The sequence below is a fragment of the Camelina sativa genome, chromosome 16 (assembly GCF_000633955.1).
Source record: "Camelina sativa cultivar DH55 chromosome 16, Cs, whole genome shotgun sequence".
Classification (NCBI taxonomy): Eukaryota; Viridiplantae; Streptophyta; class Magnoliopsida; order Brassicales; family Brassicaceae; genus Camelina; species Camelina sativa.
Genome location: NC_025700.1, coordinates 7,057,163 through 7,077,925, shown reverse-complemented (window position 1 = coordinate 7,077,925; position 20,763 = coordinate 7,057,163). Strand labels below are relative to the sequence as shown.

At 34.2% G+C, this 20,763-nt stretch overlaps 3 protein-coding genes across 3 annotated transcripts in view; 2 read left to right on the top strand and 1 right to left on the bottom strand.

Moving 5' to 3' along the window:
* Positions 4,987-7,878, top strand: LOC104750063 (auxin response factor 10-like). The gene is made up of 4 exons (XM_010471795.2): positions 4,987-6,455; positions 6,545-7,377; positions 7,467-7,532; positions 7,613-7,878. The coding sequence occupies exons 1-4, from the start codon at positions 5,346-5,348 to the stop codon at positions 7,692-7,694; spliced, it is 2,091 nt and encodes a 696-aa protein (XP_010470097.1). The 5' UTR covers positions 4,987-5,345; the 3' UTR covers positions 7,695-7,878.
* LOC104750062 (defensin-like protein 149) lies at positions 9,819-10,575 on the top strand. Its single transcript, XM_010471794.2, has 2 exons — positions 9,819-9,960; positions 10,227-10,575. Exons 1-2 carry the CDS (start codon positions 9,897-9,899, stop codon positions 10,397-10,399), a joined length of 237 nt encoding a protein of 78 aa, XP_010470096.1. The 5' UTR covers positions 9,819-9,896; the 3' UTR covers positions 10,400-10,575.
* Positions 18,040-20,763, bottom strand: part of LOC109129454 — a 3,736-nt gene continuing 1,012 nt past the window's right edge. The window contains exon 2 of the mRNA XM_019237707.1: positions 18,040-18,053. Within this exon, the coding sequence (XP_019093252.1) occupies positions 18,040-18,053 (14 nt within the window). The remainder of the gene's footprint in view (positions 18,054-20,763) is intronic.

The following is a 20,763-nucleotide window of genomic DNA, read 5'->3' as shown; positions in this document are numbered from 1 at the left end:
TGTAGTTGTTTTTAAATTATTATTATATATTAATAATACAATTTAATAAATATAAATTATGCAAGAATTTATTTATATACCAATTTAATAACAAGAATAAATTTTATTGATAATAAATTAAAAATTTTAAAAATGTAAGTCAATCAAATATGTGATTTTTTTGTTTGAAAATTATGTTTTTTCTTTTGTTTTTGGTGACTGATTTTCATTGATTTTAATTGTTTTGTATGTTTTCTTTAATTGAGTAGTCAAAAATCCAATAAATACTAATCAATACATTGTTTTGAATGTTACTCTTTTATTAATGAAGAATTTCATAAACTTTTTTACACCATTGTTAATCATGATGATGAAAAAATAAAAATTATTATTGAAATGGATCTTAAAAGAAAGAGAAAAAATGAGAGTTATTAATTTGTAAAAGTATAATATATATACAAATACTTTGGAGAGCTTTTAAATATAATGGAGAGAAAAAAAATATTTTTGTAATTGTTTAATTTTAAAACATGGTTTTGACGCTCTTAAAAAAAATGAGAAAACAAGGAAAAAAAATAAAAAAGTGGTTTACAAAACTTGTTAAAACATAAAAGCAATAAAAATTTGATTGCCAGGTAAATGCTTTAAATAATTTTAAAATCTTAAAAGTCTATTACCAATCAGGGGATAGTCTCTCGCTTTGTCCTTGTCGTTTGGGCCCAAACCCTTTTTTAGTTTTGGCCCACTTTTATTAGTAAGCCACTGTTGTTCTTTTCTATTTTTCCCATGTTACAAAGATATTTTCGTCCACAATATCATCAAATTGCATGATTTGGTGAGATAGTGGTAAAAGTTTGGGATGGGCAATAGTTGGACGTTTAGAATGGGAGTAGCAGCCTCTAACAAAAATTAGCTAAATTTAACTGAATAATTTAATAACTAAAGTTTGTTTTTTTTTTCCAAACTAAAGTTTGTTCTATGTTAAATAGTTACGAATGAAATTACTGCAAGTATCAAAATTATTAAACAGATTCATAATAATATATAATTAAAAAGACTGGTCCAATATTATTAAGAATATATCTAAATTTCTATTAAAAAAAATTAGTACGAATATGTCCAAATTTATATTCTCTAAAATTTGGCCACAAAATATGATCCGAAAATGTCATTTAAAGTTTTAAACTAAGAACTCCTAAAGTTTTAATGACTAATATATTATTGATGTCATTAGATTACATTCATTCTTTTTGTTGGAGTATTGATGTTTGTGTGACCTGAAATTGATATATATATATATAATATATACTTGGTTATGTTCGTAAAAAAACACTTGAGAGCATTTTTAAATAATTATCCATAATGTTATAATTGTATGACTTTGGATAATTTAGTGAAGACTAAACAAATGTTAGCATACAATAATATATATGCTATTTTGAGAGCTATTTTGGATAATTTTATGAGGAGACTTTCCACAATATATATGCTATTTTGTTGGTATACGCATCATGTTTTCTCTTTGCAGGTGAGAGAGAACAAATATCTCACGAGCACTATTCTTAAGATGTGGAACTAGAAAAAGCTTTGTGGTTACCATTTTGAATCTTAATCTCCTTTTTGACATAAATCTTTGATCTCCGATCCTATTCCCCTACAAAAAGCAAATTTACAATGTTTTAGCATAGGTTAACTCGGGACAAGATCATTAAATATTATCTAACCACATCAACTATATATAATATTTGGAAAAGAAATGGTTGGCACCTACAATTTTATATTTTTTATTTTTATGTAAATCAAAATAACAAAAAACAGATGTCACGATTATGCACATGCAGTTCGTCTTATCTTTTCATATCCAAGTTATAGCTTAAATTCTTTGATTTGATATGTCTCTCTTGTTTTCATTAGCAAGAAAACATAATCCACGAAGGTTAATCATTTAGGGGATGGGTTTCCAATATATCCCAGTTTCATCACAAACATAAATTTTTGTTTCTTATGGGATTTTGTTGACCAATAAAGGAATTGTGAGGATTTGGAAAAAAGAGAAAAAAAAAATATTAGGAGTTAATGGTGGATTTAAGCAGTTGACGGTGAAACATGGAAAGGGACGTTTGGGTGGTTTGGTTTGGTTGTCTGAGCAGTGACGCTTCTGTTTGATTTGGAAGGTTTGGCGGACAGTGACACAACAACTTAACTACACCCATCTTCCCTTTTGTCACATCTCATGTCTTTCAACCATCTATCTCTCTCTCTAAATAAAATATTGTTAGGAACTTAAGGATTGAAAACTGATCATCCATTACAGACATAATTAAATTGTTTGAAACATACAATTATACAAATGACTTCGGGTTCACTAGCTTTGACGTATGCGTTATAGCAGCTAATAGACAGGACAAAACAATCACAACATGAATGATGTTAAAAAAAACAAAAACAAAATTCTAATATGAATAGAACTCCAAATACTAATATGAAATTATAGATTTATATTTGTCTATATAGCATGTTATTCCAATAGAATAGTATGACTTCAACTTGGTTTAATAGTGACCAGAGGGTCACATAATTAAATATCTATATAAAACTCAAATGTCTAGTGTTTTATCTCCAAGACATGTACAAGTCAAACCTTCTGTAATATAATTTTTAAACACAATATCTTCGTCTGATTTTGGATTATCCATTTATCCCTAAAGAAATTATTTACATTAGAATAAATCGTGAATGTGAAAGAGAAAACTATGTGTGTACGTGTGATTGTTAATTTATAGATGATAAAATTAAATTCTTTCTGCATAGACAACTTACAAAATAAGAAGACTATTAATAGATCAGGAAAGCTAATGTTAATAGAGTTTGGGTAAAGTAGTTTCATATTTTTTTGTATAAGAAAAGTTGAAGATAGGGTTAGCTAGGAGTCATAGGACCAATGGACCATTTCATTAATCATCATAATGCAAGACAACCAACCAACACAATATTTACCATTCTAATTTTGTGTTGCTTCTCTCTATCCGTGTCAATTCCACATATTAAATATATATACATTTACATACATCTACATGAATATCTCAGTGTGTGTATTCGAGATAAGATGAAAAATGTATATGGCTGAAATACACACTTGAAAGACAAAGAAACTGTGTGTCATGTCGATGATTTTATGTTTTTTTTTTCACAAGTCATGCATTGATTAATCCCTTTGTTTTCTTCCTCTCTCCTGGTCCATTTATTCTCTATTAACTATTTTTTGTTTGCTCCTATTTTTTTCAACCTTGTTTGCTCATTCTTTGACAATGAACTTACACACAAATATTTATTTACAATTTTATGTTAGAATAGTCATGTGATTTTTCTCTTCAAACACAAGTCGACAAAAAGAATTAGTTACTTGGTTTCGTATAAGGTCAATAGAAGTTAATATAGTCCTATCTTTACCTTAAGTCGTCTGTTTAGTGTTTATAGAGTTAAAAGAGTAAATTCATCACCTACTGACCTACATACCACCACTATTTCTTCTCGTACCTTTAAATATTACAATTAGGTATCAGCAGCAAGAAGAGAACTCATAATGAATATTTTCTCTGGTTAAATGTGACTTGTATTTGTAGTTTGGTGTTAGGTTTAAACATTTTAATTTGAAGTAAAATGGACAACCTAATAAGAGGGAAATAAAGAAAACAGATATTCTAGATTTTGGGAAACTAATTTCTAGTGATAATCAAGTGAAAAAGACTACCAAAATTTTTTTGAACTGTATCTTTAAAAAGAAGCAAAAAAAAAAAAAAAGATTTACCATAAAACGTTAAAAGAAAAAAAAGAAACAAGGACCAAAATACGGATGAGTTGGGTGATGTTCGTGTCAGATTATAATTGGACAATATTGACCCGACAAAACAATCGACGAGTACAATTAACTTCAACGAACTCATCACACACACTCCTAACTCCGATCCCCTTTTTAACAGCCGCGTTTTCATCTCTTGGGTCAACCCCACCCTACCCCCCACGTACGTACGTTATTATTATTATTATTATATATACACTCTATATTCCTTATTTATGACGTCATTACCATAACTCTTTCCATGTTAAAAATTTCATTTTCTTTTCTTTCATTATCATTGATTGATTTTTGGAATAAATCTTCGTTACTCCCCATCTAACTAAAATTTCGATTTAAGTTTTAAAATATTTGTTTATACTCCCTTAAACTCTAAAGTTACCTTATATATGAGAACACCAAGACTCAACTATATTTTTAAAATATGGAAAGAAAAAAAACATTTTATTGTTATGAAAGGGTAACTTAGTGATATGCAATGCAACTATTTATTTTCCTTTTCAATTTTTTAAAGTAATTATTTGAATGAGTTTAACATATCATACTTTTTTTTTTAACTTTTTACCCCAGTGCAGTACTGTTTATTTTACACCTAGCAAAATTTGTTTTACCATGGGTTTGACCTACTGTATTTTTTTTTTTGTTTTTTTTTTTACTACTATCGTGTAACGGAACCCATCTTTCACTAACGGGCAAAAACAAAAGGAAAAATAAGTAAAAAAGTGAAAAGCAGAAAGTAAAATAAGCTGATTAGTAAAATGGTATACCAGTAATGAAAATTTTGAAAAAACTTGTTGGTGTGACTCAAATTATCGCGGCTCGTGATACGATAAATTGCTAATTTTATTTGTATATAAAAAAAAACCTCACTTGTTCTTGGACCTGACTACAAATGAAACAAACAAGTTAGTTGCAGGTTTTAATCAAACTAAAAACAAATTTGATATATTTTAATTAAAATAGATTTTTTACTATATTAAAAATAAAATAAAAGAAGTATTTAAAGTTTGTGTTTGAGATAATCTCTCTGGTTTGTTTGGTTCTTGTTTCTTCTGTACACATCATTTACTAAAGAGAAGATAATAATTATTATTATAGTGGTCTTGTCCGTACCTGATTATAACTTCTCTCTCTCTCTACTTCTTCTTCTACGATCTGATCGGCCATTAAAGCTTCTTTTTTTTTTTCACCCTTCACTATGATACCTCTTTTGAAGTGATAAACCAAAAAAAAGACGAAACTTTACTGTTTCCCTCTGCTAATTTAAAACCACAAATCTCTCTCTTTCTCTCTCTCTTTCACTTCGCTTTCTCTATTCCCCCTGAAACGGTTCTTGTCTCTCTCTCTGTTTCGTCTTCCTCTGTGTTTTTTTTTTGAATCTTTTCATGTTCTTATCTTGAGAAGAACAAAAACTAAATAAAAGGATTGATCTTTCTTCTGAGGGGATAACATAACTTCGGCTCCTTCGATTGAATTTTAAAAGAAGAGATAGAGAGAGAGAGAGAGAGAGATGGAGCAAGAGAAAAGCTTGGATCCACAACTATGGCACGCTTGTGCAGGATCAATGGTTCAAATCCCTACAGTGAACTCAACTGTTTTCTACTTCGCTCAAGGCCACACAGAACACGCTCACGTTCCTCCTGATTTCCACGCGCCGCGCGTACCTCCTCTCATCCTCTGCCGCGTCGTCTCCGTCAAGTTCCTCGCCGACTCTGAGACAGACGAAGTTTTCGCCAAAATCACGCTTTTGCCATTACCTGGTAACAACGACTTGGATCTAGACAACAACGACGCCGTTTTGGGTCTTACTCCTTCTTCTTCTGACGGTAACGGTAACGTTAACGAGAAACCGGCTTCGTTCGCTAAAACGTTAACGCAGTCCGACGCTAACAACGGCGGTGGTTTCTCCGTTCCTCGTTACTGCGCCGAGACGATTTTCCCTCGGCTTGATTACACGGCGGAGCCGCCGGTTCAAACCGTGATTGCTAAAGATATCCACGGCGAGACTTGGAAATTCCGGCATATCTACAGAGGTACGCCTCGCCGTCATCTCTTAACCACCGGCTGGAGCACGTTCGTTAACCAGAAGAAACTAATCGCCGGCGATTCCATCGTTTTCCTCCGTTCTGAATCCGGCGACCTCTGCGTCGGAATCCGTCGCGCCAAACGCGGCGGACTCGGATCTAACGGTTTAGGATCCGACAGTCCTTACCCCGGATTCTCCGGTTTCCTCCGTGACGACGAGACAACAACAACAACAACGAAGCTGATGATGATGAAACGCAACGGAGGAAACGACGGAAACGCGGCGTCTGCGGCTGCGGCTACGGCAACGGCGGGGAGGGTAAGAGTGGAAGCAGTGGCGGAAGCGGTAGCGCGTGTGGCGTGTGGACAAGCGTTTGAGGTTGTTTACTACCCACGCGCTAGCACGCCGGAGTTTTGCGTTAAAGCAGCTGATGTGAGATCAGCAATGAGGATAAGATGGTGTAGTGGTATGCGTTTTAAAATGGCGTTTGAAACAGAGGACTCTTCAAGAATCAGTTGGTTCATGGGTACTGTCTCAGCTGTTCAAGTCGCTGATCCAATTCGTTGGCCTAATTCACCTTGGCGTCTCCTTCAGGTTAGTTTTAAAGTCAACCTCAAAGTCCCCTCTTCCTTTTTTTAAACAAGAATCATCGTTTCAAGTGTTGTGGTTATATTTGGATATAGGTAGCGTGGGACGAACCTGATTTGTTACAAAATGTGAAACGGGTTAGCCCGTGGTTAGTCGAATTAGTATCGAACATGCCTGCGATCCATTTATCTCCTTTCTCTCCAAGGAAGAAGATTAGGATTCCGCAGCCGTTCGAGTTCCCATTCGACGGTACCAAATTCCCAATATTCTCCCCGGGTGGCGAATCCATGTGTTATCTGTTAAACGACAACAACAACAACAATGCTCCTGCAGGGATACAGGGAGCCAGGCAAGCTCAACAACTCTTCGGATCACCATCTCCGTCTTTGTTGTCTGATCTCAATCTTAGTAGTTACTCCGGTAACAAGTTACAGTCTACAGCGATGTTTTTATCCGGTTTTAACCCGAGGCATCATTACGACAATTTAGTGTCTCGTCAGGGTAGGGGGGATACAGAGAATAGTAATAACATTTCGTGTTCTTTAACGATGGGGAATCCTGCTATGGTTCATCAGGATAAGAAGAAGACTGGTGGTGGTTCGGTTAAGACTCATCAGTTTTTGTTGTTCGGTCAACCTATTTTAACCGAACAGCAAGTTATGAACCGGAAACGGTCTTTGGAAGAAGAGGCGCAAGCGCGAGAGGAGAAATCTTCGGTGGCTCGTGGGTTAACGGGTCATTGTAAAGTTTTCATGGAATCTGAGGATGTTGGACGCACGCTCGATCTTTCGGTTATTGGGTCGTACCAAGAATTGTACCGGAAATTAGCCGAGATGTTTCCTATCGAAGAGAGGTCGGATTTGTTGACTCATGTTGTGTACCGGGACGCAAATGGTGTTATAAAACGCATTGGAGAAGAACCTTTCAGGTAAAAAAAAATCTCAAAAATCTCTTTTCAGTTTACGGTTAGTTTTCGATTTTTGCCTCGTTGATTGAATTGTCGGTTTTAAAATGTAGTGATTTCATGAAAGCGACGAAACGGCTAACGATCAAGATGGATATTGGTGGCGACAACGTGAGAAAGTAAGTCTTTTTTCAAGCATATTTCGGCTTTGTTTATTATGTACCGATTGGAATACTGATTTCGGTTTGGTTTTGCGTAGGACGTGGATAACCGGAATCAGGAATGGTGAAAATGGTATCGACGCTTCAACAAAGACCGGTCCGCTCAGCATCTTCGCTTAAAGTATTGAAGAAACAGTGGCCTTTGTTTTGAATCTAAACTAAAATTTATTTTCTGTCTTTTTATTCTCTTTTTTTTTTCTATTTTAAATCCGTTTTGTTGGTCTTTTGTGTGTAACAAACTATTTCCAAGTTTTAAGAAATTCCTCTAATTGGTATTCGAATTTATTTGTTGGGGTTGTAAAATTGTATATGATAATCAAAGAGCCTGCCATATCTTTTGTATGAAGAAGAGACTATATAAATCATTATGAGTATAATGTGTCAAATATGGTTTCACTTCTAGATTTTGAGCTTGCTTAATGGAAATTATTTTTCTATTGAATTGGGTTTGTAGCTAACTTTTTTAAAAATAATTATTGGAAATAATTTTGTCTTCTTAGGTAACTTTTTTTTGTGTGCTAGCTAGTGTCAGCTAAATTATTGTTCCAAAAGCTTCCCTTGGTTATTTATATATTATTATTTTCTCCGTATCAACAATATAAGTATCGTTTAAAAATTTTCACACAAATTTAAAAGTAATTAAATATTAAATATTATTCTTTATTAATACATGTATATTTTTTCATTGATCAATACATTAAATATTATGGTTAAAACTGAAAAATTACTATATATATCTCTACATTAGAAATACAAACGACATTTATTTTGACTTAAATTAAAATTTAATATAACATTTAATATGAAAAAGAGAAAATATTGTTTTACAAATTTTGTGTGCAAAAGAACATTCACCAAGAAATTAGACTAATATTTAAGCGCAAATTTCTTGCGAAAAAATAAACAGATTAAACATAATTATTAATTGTACATGGGATCTACATGAATTTCATAATTTGGTCTCCTCCCTCAGTCCTCCATATTTAATTAGTTCAATGAATAGCAGAGGAAGATCTATTAAATATTCGGTTTAAGATAGCTTCAATTGTACTTAAAGTTAGTTGCTTTGTAAATTAACCACACATATTTTATTCAACAGTGTCACACACACACGTACGTTTATACAACTCTCTCTCTGCTGATAACAAGAAACTGAATCTTTAAACATCGACGCAAACAGTAAAAAGGATTAAAATTTACAGTATAAAATGTTTTATGGACTACTGTTTTTGTTATTTTTACTCAAAGTTTACTTGGAAACTATTTACAAAATTATATCATCGCAATCTATCTTTTCTTAAGTTCATACTATTATTACCAAATGTTGATGGATGGCGAACCATAATCCATAATGTATGTACTCTTCTTGTTTTGATCGTTGTTAGTATTTGTTAAAGCTCAATTTGACGAGGACAACATAATTAGGAAAAATTAAAGAAAGGATTTGGGGATCTGAAATGCGGAAAACATGACAGCAAAAACTTGACTGTCTCGGTGAAGTTGTCGAAAAAGTCAAAGGAAAAGTCATCAGTTCGAAACTGAAGAACACAACATAATTTTAGCCACTAGGGGTCCCTCACATGACACTGTCCTAGGTCCATCTCACGTGCGGTCCCATTTCTGCCGCCGTTTTGGTGCTTGTGCCACCTTATAAATTACAAAACAGTCATTTGAGAATAATTCATAAAATACAGAAAGTGTCCTGTATATCTACTGTCTATATCGTTGAGAGTTCTCACGATTTTTCAAAGAACTTGAGAAGAGTTCAGACAAGCAGTGAAAAAACATAGCTAAAATCACTTACGCGGTTGAAAAACATATATTGGCATCAAAAATGGACTATATGATTGAAAAAAATATAAGTTTTACATTCTTATATAATCATTTTTGGTTTCCCTTGAATGAAAAGTACCTTTTCCATTTTCTGAATATCAAATGCTATTCTTTTTTCTTTTTTCTTTTTCTTTTTCCACGGTAGGTATTTTATATTTCATATTCATATACATATATTCGTCAAATTGTATATATGTTCGTGAGTGTTTATTGTTTATAATAAATTGAAAAAAAAATATTTCTAGTGACGAAGAAAAAACACGAGCGAGTTTAAAGCGTTTACATATCATATACGAAATATGTGGGTCAAATGAGATCCTTAAATTCAGACATATAACTTAAAATAGATATATTTGAATAAGAGATACATCTAACTAATTATATATAGAACACTACCTTTTGTTGAGGTTAAACACAAACAAAGAAAAACCCTCACTTTATTCATTTACTTTTGAGTTTAAAACCTATCAGTTCATAATTATATCATCCATGATGAAGAAACCAATCCAACTCTCATTCACCGTTATGGTTATCTTCACCATTCTTGTGCTAGGTTTGTATATATATTTATTATCTTTTTTCTATATTACGTATGTTTTTGTAGAAGAAAATAGTTGCAAGTATGCATATTCACTCTTTGAAACACCAGTTAAATTATTGTATGTTTCAAACTTTATACCGCCTAGTCGGAATATGCTCAGACTGATTAGTTGATGTTTTAGACATTTTTATTAATATATCTCCATGAAAACGGATAAATTTCATTTCAAATACACAAATTCATACTATTTTTATATTTTATGCATATTATTGTAACAGAAGTGGTGGCAAATGAGGGGATAGGAAAGAAAAATCAATGTCATGAAGTTCTAAAGCAATCCAATTGTGTTGCCGCAGAGTGTGAGACTATGTGTGTGAAGAAGAGGCCGAAAGGAGCGAGTTATTGCAGCCCTTCTAAGAAGTGTTTATGTTATTATCACTGCGCTCAATGATTTTCATTTACAATAACAAGAGATTTATAATAAAGTAGTAGAATAATAAGTCGGGTTATAGCCTAACGACTGTTAAAGTTGTCTCTATCAAATAATTTTGTATTTTTAAGTATGCTAATTATAATAATAAAAATAACAATATCTTTATGATAAGAATACTTTTGAGTGAGTAAAAATTGTTATTGTATTACAAATTCCCAATAGAAAAGAAGATTATACGTATAAAAATTTGCTTACATATATTTTATTGTCTCTTTTATAATGACAAAGAGATCCAAAATTTGAATGTTTTTTAACGACAAAAAAAGAGCAATGATATTTGAAGAAGTCAATGGTCAAAACATATATGGAGAATAGAGATGAAAAATAAATAAATTAGCGAAAAAAGACAACAAATGGCGAAGCTTTTCGAAGCAAACAACACAAGTTTCCTTATTTTGCTCTCTTATTTTTTCAGTACCAATCCGATTGCCGTGGGATCTGTTTTGGTTTTTACTTCAACTCGTGGGGATGATCCAAAGTTTGATTTGAATAATTATAATTAGGCTTATCCATTTATTTAATTTAACAGAAAATGACAAAACAAATGAACTTTGTGTTTATATTTGAATTCTAGCTTTGGAACATTCAAATCTTTAGATTTCTGAAACCAGTATATTTTAGGAACACAAGCGGTTTATATATGATCTTAAATTTGTATCTTAATGTTGACAAACAAAAAAGGAAGAAACATTTGAAAAGAAAAAACATGGATGTTAAGAACATGTACGGATGTACATAACTTCTCTCTTGTGAAGAAAAGACTAGTATACCTAAACAAACCTCTAACTCACAATTGTAGGGATAGTGAAGAGGACATTTGCAAATAAATCATGCGATATTACATGGAATAATATTTAGTACTGTATCTAATTAACATTTTTCATGGTTGATTTTTTTATTTATGGTTGATTAAATCTATGGTTTAGTGTAAACATTACACGGAACTCACAAAGGCTCCGATTTGATTTGAGCTGTGAAATGTTCCCCTCCAAGTCTTCCACGAAGAGGGATTAGAGTGTATAGCTGGACTGGTAGGTGAACCTCAATTCCTTCATCCCTCAACCGCCAACAGAACAAACCTGGAATTCGCCAAAGTGTTTACTATTATTGACCCGCGAAAACTCCTTCCTGAAGCAGTCAATGCTCAATTTGAATCGGGGGAGATCAGTAGGGTCTTAGTCTCGAGTCCATTTATGCCTCCTGTTTGCTCACACTGTAAGCAGATTGGACATAGCCTAAAACATTGCAAGTCAGCTCCGGCTACCTGTACAGAATGTGCTTCCACCACTCACCCGACTGAGCTGTGCCATCGACTTAAAGTACCTGGTACCAAAAAGAAGAGAGAAAAATACAGGAGATGCTCCAAATCTCTAGTTCTGTCTAAGGAGCCTCGATTACCTAACTAAAAGGAAACCAGGAACCAAGTCAGGTAGTGGAACGTGTATGTAAAATCAAAGCTACCTTACCACCAGGGTCTCTAGATGCATCTACCAATTCTTCACTAGTCTAGTCCGCTGGTATCCTACTTGGAACTGTCCACCAGGCAAAAGGAGACTCCAGTGGCACTAGACTAACACATACGGGTCCAGATTCAGCTGACAGGGCAAGTCCTACAGAAGAGGTTCAGCCTTCCGACTCAGATAGTGCAGTGGATGATGACTCCTCAGATACGATGTCTTCTGACCCTGATGAGGTGCATTACACAAAGGTGCTGTCCAAAAAACAACGGAGAGACCTCAGAGGCAGGTGCCTCAACTCTGCTATATAAGTATGTGTAGTAAAAATTTTTGTTGGAATGTCCGCGGGTTCAATATTTCCACACACTGACGCGGTTTTTAAAAATGGTTCAAGTTAAATAAGCCACTTTTGGAGCTATTATAGAGACCCATGTGAAGCAACCGAAGGAGGTTAAATCATCAGTGAGCTTCTCCCGGGTTGGATTTCGGAGGGGAACTATGAGTTCTCTGATTTGGGATAGATATGGGTGGTATGGGACCATATGGTCCAGGTTGTGGTTGTCGAGAAAACGTTATAGATGGTGACTTGTGAAGTTCTACTACCTGGTATGACTCAGTGGATCGTGGTATCCTTTGTCTATGTAGCAAATGAAGTGGCTACAAGAAAAGAGCTTTGGGCGGAGCTGATGTCTTTAAATGCTGCACAATCATTAGGACAAAAACCTTGGCTGGTTCTTGGAGATTTTAACCAGGTCCTAAACCCCTGGGAGCACTCAAAGTCTATGACTAATAATGTCAATAGTCGGATAAGAGATTTTTGTAACTTTCTGGAGGAGTGTGAGCTTGCCGACCTCATCTACAAAGGTAATACTCTCACATGGTGGAATAAGAGTAGTTCAGATCCAGTGGCAAAAAAGCTTGACAGAGTATTGGTCAATGAAAACTGGACAAACTCTTTTCCACTATCATCAGCATATTTTGGTGAACCAGACTTCTCAGATCATGCATCTTAAGTGGTGGAATTGGAGCCCACTCTTCAGAGAATCAGGAGACCATTTCGGTTCTATAACTATCTCTTGATTAGTCCGGACTTTGTGCACCTGATCATGGAACAGTGGTTCTCTATCAACACGGTCGGCTCTGCCATGTTTCGAGTCTCCAAAAAGCTACAGGCGCTCAAACCATTTATTAGAGCATTCAGCAAAGAAAACTTTTCAAACCTTGAGAAGAGGGTTCCTGAGGCACATGAAGTAGTTTTGAGCTGTCAAAAGAATACCTTACACGATCCTTCACCTCTAAAAGCAGCCTCAGAGTTGTAGGCAACCAGGAAATGGCACATCCTAGCCAATGCAGAGGAAAGATATTTCTGCCAGAAGTCGCGTGTCACTTGGCTTTTACAAGGAGATAGCAATACAGCTTACTTCCATCGAATGGTAGATATGCGATTCTCGGTGAACATGATCCCGTTTCTCATTGATGACAATGGGGACAATATTGAATCTCAGCAGGATATGGAGGTACATTGTGCAAATTATTTTGAAGATCTGCTTAATGGTGGATATAATGCCCCTAGGCTTGAACAAACCGACATGGATCTCCTTCTTCCATTTAGATGTACGCAAGAGAAAATTAAGGAGTTGAGTATGGCCTTCACTGATGCAGACATAGCAGAGGCTTTCGCTTCGCTTCCCCGCAACAAAGCTAGTGGTCCAGATGGGTACTCCTTTGAATTCTTCAAGACTATGTAGGAGATTATTGGTTCGGAAGTACTGGATTCAGTAAAAGAATTCTTCACTACAGGTCAGCTTTTGAAATAATGGAACTCCACCACACTTGTTCTTATCCCTAAAATCCCAAACGCTTCAAAGACCACCGACTTTAGGCAAATTTTCCTTCTTAAATACCCTCTACAAGGTGATTGCCAAGCTATTAACGACGAGGTTAAAAAACCTGCTTTCAGAGGTCATCTCTCCAGCTTAATTTGCTTTCCTACTGGGTCGTTTATTAGCCGAGAATGTCCTACTAGCCACTGAGATCGTTCATGGTTATAATAGACAGAACATTGACTCGAGAGGATGCTAAAGGTGGACTTGCGAAAAGCTTTTGACACTCAATCCTATCCTGTTAATATTGAATCTCAGCAGGATATGGAGGTACATTGTGCAAATTATTTTGAAGATCTGCTTAATGGTGGAGATAATGCCCCTAGGCTTAAACAAACCAACATGGATCTCCTTCTTCCATTTAGATGTACGCAGGAGCAAATTAAGGAGTTGAGTATCACCTTCACTGATGCAGACATAGCAGAGGCTTTCGCTTCGCTTCCTCGCAACAAAGCTAGTGGTTCAGATGGGTACTCCTCTGAATTCTTCAAGAGTATGTGGGAGATTATTGGTCCGGAAGTACTGGATGTACTGAAAGAATTCTTCGCTACATATCAGCTTTTGAAACAATGGAACTCCACCACACTTGTTCTTATCCCTACAATCCCAAACGCTTCAAAGACCACCGACTTTAGGCCAATTTTCCTTCTGAAATATCCTCTACAAGGTGATTGCCAAACTATTAACGACGAGGTTAAAGACTTGCTTTGAGAGGTCATCTCTCCAGCTCAATCTGCTTTCCTACTGGATCGTTTATTAGCCGAGAATGTCCTACTAGCCACTGAGATCGTTCATGGTTATAATAGACAGAACATTGACTCGATAGGGATGCTAAAGGTGGACTTGCGAAAAGCTTTTGACACAGTCAAAAGGGATTTCATCATTTTTGTCCTCAGAGCTTTAGCGATTCCGGACATCTTCATAAATTGGATTCACCAGTGCATCTCGACTCCCACTTTCACCATCTCCATCAATGGGTCAAGTGGGGGCTTTTTCAAGAGTTCAAGAGGGTTAAGACAGGGAGATCCTCTCTCACCCTACCTGTTCATACTCGCTATGGAAGTGTTCTCTAATCTACTTAAATCAAGATTCGACGCCGGCTATATCCACTATCACCCTAACATTTCTGAATTATCCATCTCCCATATGATGTTTGCTGATGACGTTATGGTATTTTTCGATGGTGGTAGCTCGTCTCTCCATGGTATCACAGAAGCTTTGGATGACTTTGCTTCCTGGCCAGGCCTGCAGGTAAACAAGGACAAAACTCACCTTTATCTGGCTGGAACCGAACAAGTAGAAGCCCTCACCATTGCAAACTATGGTTTCCCCATTGGTAACCTCCCGATCAGGTACTTGGGACTGCCCTTAATGAGTCAGACGCTTAAAATAGCAGAGTACGAACCTCTTTTGGAAAAACTCAGGAAAAAGTTCAGAGCTTGGTCTGTGAAATGCTTGTCTTTTGCGGGACGTATGCAACTTATCGCATCAGTGATTACTGGCGTAGTGAACTTCTGGATATCAACATTTATGATGCCTAAAGGTTGTGTCAAGCAAATTGAAGCACTTTGCTCTAGATTCCTTCGGGCGGGAAATATTGAGGGTCGAGCTGGAGCAAAGATAGCTTGGTCTGGAGTCTGCTTACCTAAATCAGAAGCAGGTTTAGGCTTAAGGCGGTTCTCTGTTTGGAACCGAACTTTGTGTTTGCGCTTCATCTGGCTCCTGTTTGCTGATAATGAATCATTATGGGCTAGATAGCATAAACAAAACCATATCAAAAACAAATCTCTATGGGAAAGCTCAGAAAACCAGCGTGACTCATGGACTTGGAAAAATATTCTGCGACTGAGGAAATTTGCTGAGATATGCCTCCTTGCAACGGTGGGAAATGGTCACTGTATCTCTTTCTGGTACGATAGTTGGACTCCTCTTGGACCCCTCATCGAACTCTTTGGAGTGGATGGACCTAGATCACTTGGCATCCCTTACTCAGGAAAGGTAAATGATGCGTCTGATGATGTAGGTTGGAAGCTATCGGCCCCAAGGTCTGACGTCGCTGTTCACCTCCACACATATCTCACCACCATTACTCTACCAAGCCAGGTATGCGACCCTAATACTTACAATTGGGTTGTAGATGGATTTGAGTGCAATGGTTTCTCTTCGCAAAGAACTTGGGAATCTATGAGGCCTAGAGAGGATGACAAAGACTGGGCAAGTATAGTTTGGTTCGAAGGTGTTGTCCCCAGAATCGCCTTTAACATGTGGGTGGCAAACCTAAATAGGCTCCCCAACAGGCAACGCCTTGCCGCATGGGGCGTTGCATCTTCCTCCGACTGCTGCCTATGCTCCAGCCATCCAGAAACGAGGGACCATCTGTTCTTATCCTGTCACTTTGCTTCTTCTATATGGCATCAAATCTTTTATCGTTTATCCCATACCAGCAATCAAATCTACAACTGGTCTGAACTCCTTTCATGGACAAGACAACGATCTCCTCGGGCTCCATCAATGCTCAGGAAAGTAGTGGCTCAATTGTGTGTCTATCACATCTCGAGACAAAGGAACAATGTGCTTCACAACAACCAAAGGTTCTCTCCATCATTAATCTTCAAAATTATTGACAGGGAGATCCTCAACAGCATATCAGGGAGACAGCAGAGGAAGAGATGGAGGAAGTTTTGGATTCTTTAGTTTCGTGAATCGAAATCTTCTATTTCGCCTCCTCTTTTCTGCATTGTAATCTTGTTTTTATTCTTTTTTTGCCAAGATTACTCTACTTTAGGTAAAACTTTTGTAATACCTCATATTTCATTTCAAATGATATTTACAAGTTAGCAAAAAAAAAAAAAAAACATTACACGTACGACATTTCATGATTTTGGATATAGAGGTGTCAGGTGTATCATGTAGTTTTGATGTATAACGTGATCATTTCGTGACTGATGAGCTTGAAAATGTTGATGAATAATAGAAACTAGGTAATAACCCGCACTATATGCGAAATAAATCGACTCAAATAAAATTATTACAAATAAAATTATTATTTGGAATTTAAGGTGTCATAATAATATTTTTACACATAATTTTTATTTTATTTTATTCAAATTTACGTTTAATTATTTTGTGTAAAAATATATTTCACCCATGAATGTAGAAAATAATGTTAGTTATTGTGATAATATTATTTATTTTTAAGATTATTGTAATAATTAATTTTTAATATATATTTCTTTTGTTTCATAAAGAGTGTTATTTTAGAATTTTAATTTTGTTTCACAAAGAGTGTCATTTTACATTTCCAATGCAATATTTTCTATTTGCAATGAATCTTTTTATTATATTTTATAGTTTTATCCTTAATCTATGACTAAATTAACCCATTAAACATTTATTAAATAAGGGCATATGTATATTCTAATATTTTCTTAATTTGTGTGAAATGTGTTAAAATGACACTAATTGTGTAATATAGGGAGTACTTGAATAGTCATCAAATTTTTTAAAATCGGAAAATAAGTTTTGTATTTCAAAAAGTTAAATAGATGAATAAGTTTTTAATAATTTATGAAATGTAATTTACTTTAAATCATTAAATATGTTATGAAAATGATAATTAAATTATTAACTATATATATATATATATTTTAATAGTTGATGAAGTCTTTTATTTTTAAAAACTAATAGAAAGAAATATTACCATATATATTCTAATGATACATTTATGTAAATAATAATATATTTTTGTAAATATGTTTATCTTGAGATACTTAATTGTAATTAACTTTCCAAATCGCTGTGATGATGACACATTAACATTTTCAACAAAATATTTTTCTATTAATATATAAAGGATTAAGGATATAAATTTATATAAGGTTGTAGTTTGCTGTTCTAAAGAACGTAAAATAATATATAATAAAATCTTATAGCTCGTTGATCATGAAGATTTTTGCAAATCTCTTTTTCTTCAATCGTAAGTTTTTGAAAAGTTGATAGTTTATCATTTTTGTGGCGGTTCTTAGGTCTAAAGAAGGAAGACATGATACATTATATCATCCATATATTACATTGTTTGATAGGTACGGTTAGTTTGGCAGATCTGGTTTTTCTTTTCTTTACTTAATAAACAAATGTGAGAAGTTTGTTTGCAAACTAGTTACATACTTACATGTTTCACGTACACATTGAAAATTATGATTAATGGTTCATTAATTGGTTAAGGTCCCGATAGATCAGATAGTCCAAAATAGTTAAATTAGACATTGAAATCTAAAACAGTTGAAAGAGTCAAAAAATGTAGACATAGGTTAGCAAAAACGCTGTTAATGACAATGTTAATTGTTTATTTAATTTAACCAAAGTGTAGACAGAAAGAAAGCACTCGCACAAGATCCAAGACCCTATTAAATATAGTATGATGTACCAAAACGAAAAGGCAAAAAAAACATTTTGAGTCTTTGTCAATAACATCAAATACACCAACCATATAAATTAAATTAACCAAGATGATTCGGTTGGTGTCACGATCCATTTTTTTGTGACACCTTCTAATTTTCATATTTTTTATTACACGGCCAAAAAATCAAATTTTTTTTACTATTTATCTCCTACATTATAACAACTCACAAATATTTATCTAAATGAAATTTAACTAACTAAATGAAACGTTTAAAAAAAAAACTAAATACAAGAAAATATGAGAGTGATGATGTTAACATAATTAAGGAAATTAGTTTAGTTCATAAGATATAATTAGAGTATAAATTTTGTTAAAAAAAAAAAGAAAGGAAGAGAGAGCGAAAGAGACAGAGATCTTCGATAACGTTGCACAGACGTCGCGTTCGTGCGGTAGGACCCAACAAGACACGTGTGTTGTTTTGTTCGGAGCGGTCTTGTTGTTAAGTTGACGTGGCTGTTACGTGTGTTTAAGCGTGAATGTCTCCCTCCCCCCCCCAATTATTATGCCACGTGTATGGTTTGTTTCTATCGTCACTCCCGTGTGGATCGATCGGTCTAGATTCATTCCTCTCTTTTTTTTCTTTTCCTAATCCACTTTTCATCAACAATATTTTTGGTCAACGATATTTTCCAAAGATTTTAATTTCTCGGTTTTTCAGATTCCCTGCAAAATCTAAAATATCGTATCGTGTGATTATGTGTGTTTTTTATTAATCTTGTAATTACCTCTTATTTATTTATAACTTTGTTTATTAAAAACGTCATAATCCCTTTAGTAAACATTTGTTCAACTGACAAAGAAATAAATTTGTATAATCAGAAACATAGTATTATTTGCGATGCATGATGGGTTGGTATGATCTGACCAGTACTTTATGTATGATTTTTCTTAGAAACCAACAACTAACCCAAAAAACATAAAAATACGTACATGAATTAAAAAAAAAAATCAAGGATTCGTGACAGCAACATTATTTCGTGGGAAATCCGAAAAAAAGAAAAAGAAAAAAAACCTGAGTTGAAACGAATTATTATGAGTGGGAATAAAAGGAATGATGGCATAGCATGCTTAATGATGTGGAAACAACAACTAACAATGTCATTAAAATTAATTATCCAAAAACTATTAGTATAAATCAAATGTTTTGTTATGTATAATACAAAGACCAAAGTGCGACGTTCTTCTTTTTTTACCGAGCAAATGATGATTTCTAAAAGACAAGTTTTTGTCTTCTGGGTTTTTGATTTTTGAGAACAATGCAAATTTTTTTTTTCTTTCCTTCATTTTTATGAATTTTGGATTGTTTACGCAATTAGGACTGGTTGGTCCTGCTTAAAAACCATATCGACTTTTGTATTTACCGGAAACAAAAAACATACATGAACGCTCTTCATTAGGGCTGGGCATTCGGGTAACCCGTTCGGATTTGGGTATTACTCATTCGGGTTCGGGTAAACGGGTTTAGAAAAATAGAACTCATTGGGTATTTTTAGATATATGGATTCGGTTCGGTTTGGGTACTATCGGGTTCGGATCGGTTTGGATTACAAATTTTAGAACCCGATTAGTACCCGAACTACCGGGTACCCAAAAAAATATAACTAAATTTAAATAAATTTAGTTAAATTTTGACTTACATAACAAAATAGTTTAGATATTTTGATTATTTTTGATATATAGGTATAAAACTAAATGAAATATTCAAAATTATAATCATAATTTTGGGATAATTGCATTATATTAATGATAAATATTATAAATTTGTTTATATGTTCGGGTTTAATGGGTACCCAAACGGGTACCGAGTATTATCCGACCCTAATCCGAATCCACAGGTATTAGAAAATAGAACCCAATAGGGTTTTATAGACAAACCCGTACCCAACCCGAACCCGGTTTTTCGGATCGGGTTCCGGATTGGGTATTGGGTACGGTTTTTATGCCCATGCCTACTTTTCATGTTTGGAGAAATTAGATTAAAGTTGCTGACTTGTTAAAAGAATTGAGACTTCTAATTATTAGTGTAAATCGTAATTTGACAGGAGATTTTGATTTTATTTTCAAAAATCTGTATTTTTAAGGAAATTAAATGAGTTGGAATAGAAAAAGTCCAAATTTTTGGTGCTATTGGTGCTATAGAAAAAGTCCAGATTAATTCATGATTTTTTTGGAATTTTAGAGATTTTGTGCTAAGTTTAGAAAAAAACTTATTTTGGTGCTATTTTTGAGAATTTCTTTTAAAATACCCTATAATAGCAATAAAAAAAGTTTTATAGACAACTATAGCACACATTCCATAAATTTCCAAAAATAGCACTATTTAAACATTAAAATATTTAAAATTAATTTTAAGAATTTTGTTTTTTAGGTTTGGGTTTTCATTTTCACATTTAGGGTATAGTTTTGAGGTGTAGAGTTTAGTATTTTGAATTTAGGATTTAATTTTAAAATATTAATTGATGCTATTTTTGAAATTTTAGAGATATTGTGCTAAGTTTAGGAAAAACTTATTTTAGTGCT

Bases quoted from the DNA above. Each gene is read 5' to 3' on its own strand.
- LOC104750063 (XM_010471795.2), top strand. From the start codon at position 5,346: ATGGAGCAAGAGAAAAGCTTGGATCCACAACTATGGCACGCTTGTGCA. The intron at 6,456-6,544 runs GTTAGTTTTAAA...ATTTGGATATAG, and splicing joins CACCTTGGCGTCTCCTTCAG to GTAGCGTGGGACGAACCTGA. The intron at 7,378-7,466 runs GTAAAAAAAAAT...TTTAAAATGTAG, and splicing joins ATTGGAGAAGAACCTTTCAG to TGATTTCATGAAAGCGACGA.
- LOC104750062 (XM_010471794.2), top strand. From the start codon at position 9,897: ATGATGAAGAAACCAATCCAACTCTCATTCACCGTTATGGTTATCTTC. The intron at 9,961-10,226 runs GTTTGTATATAT...TTATTGTAACAG, and splicing joins CTTCACCATTCTTGTGCTAG to AAGTGGTGGCAAATGAGGGG.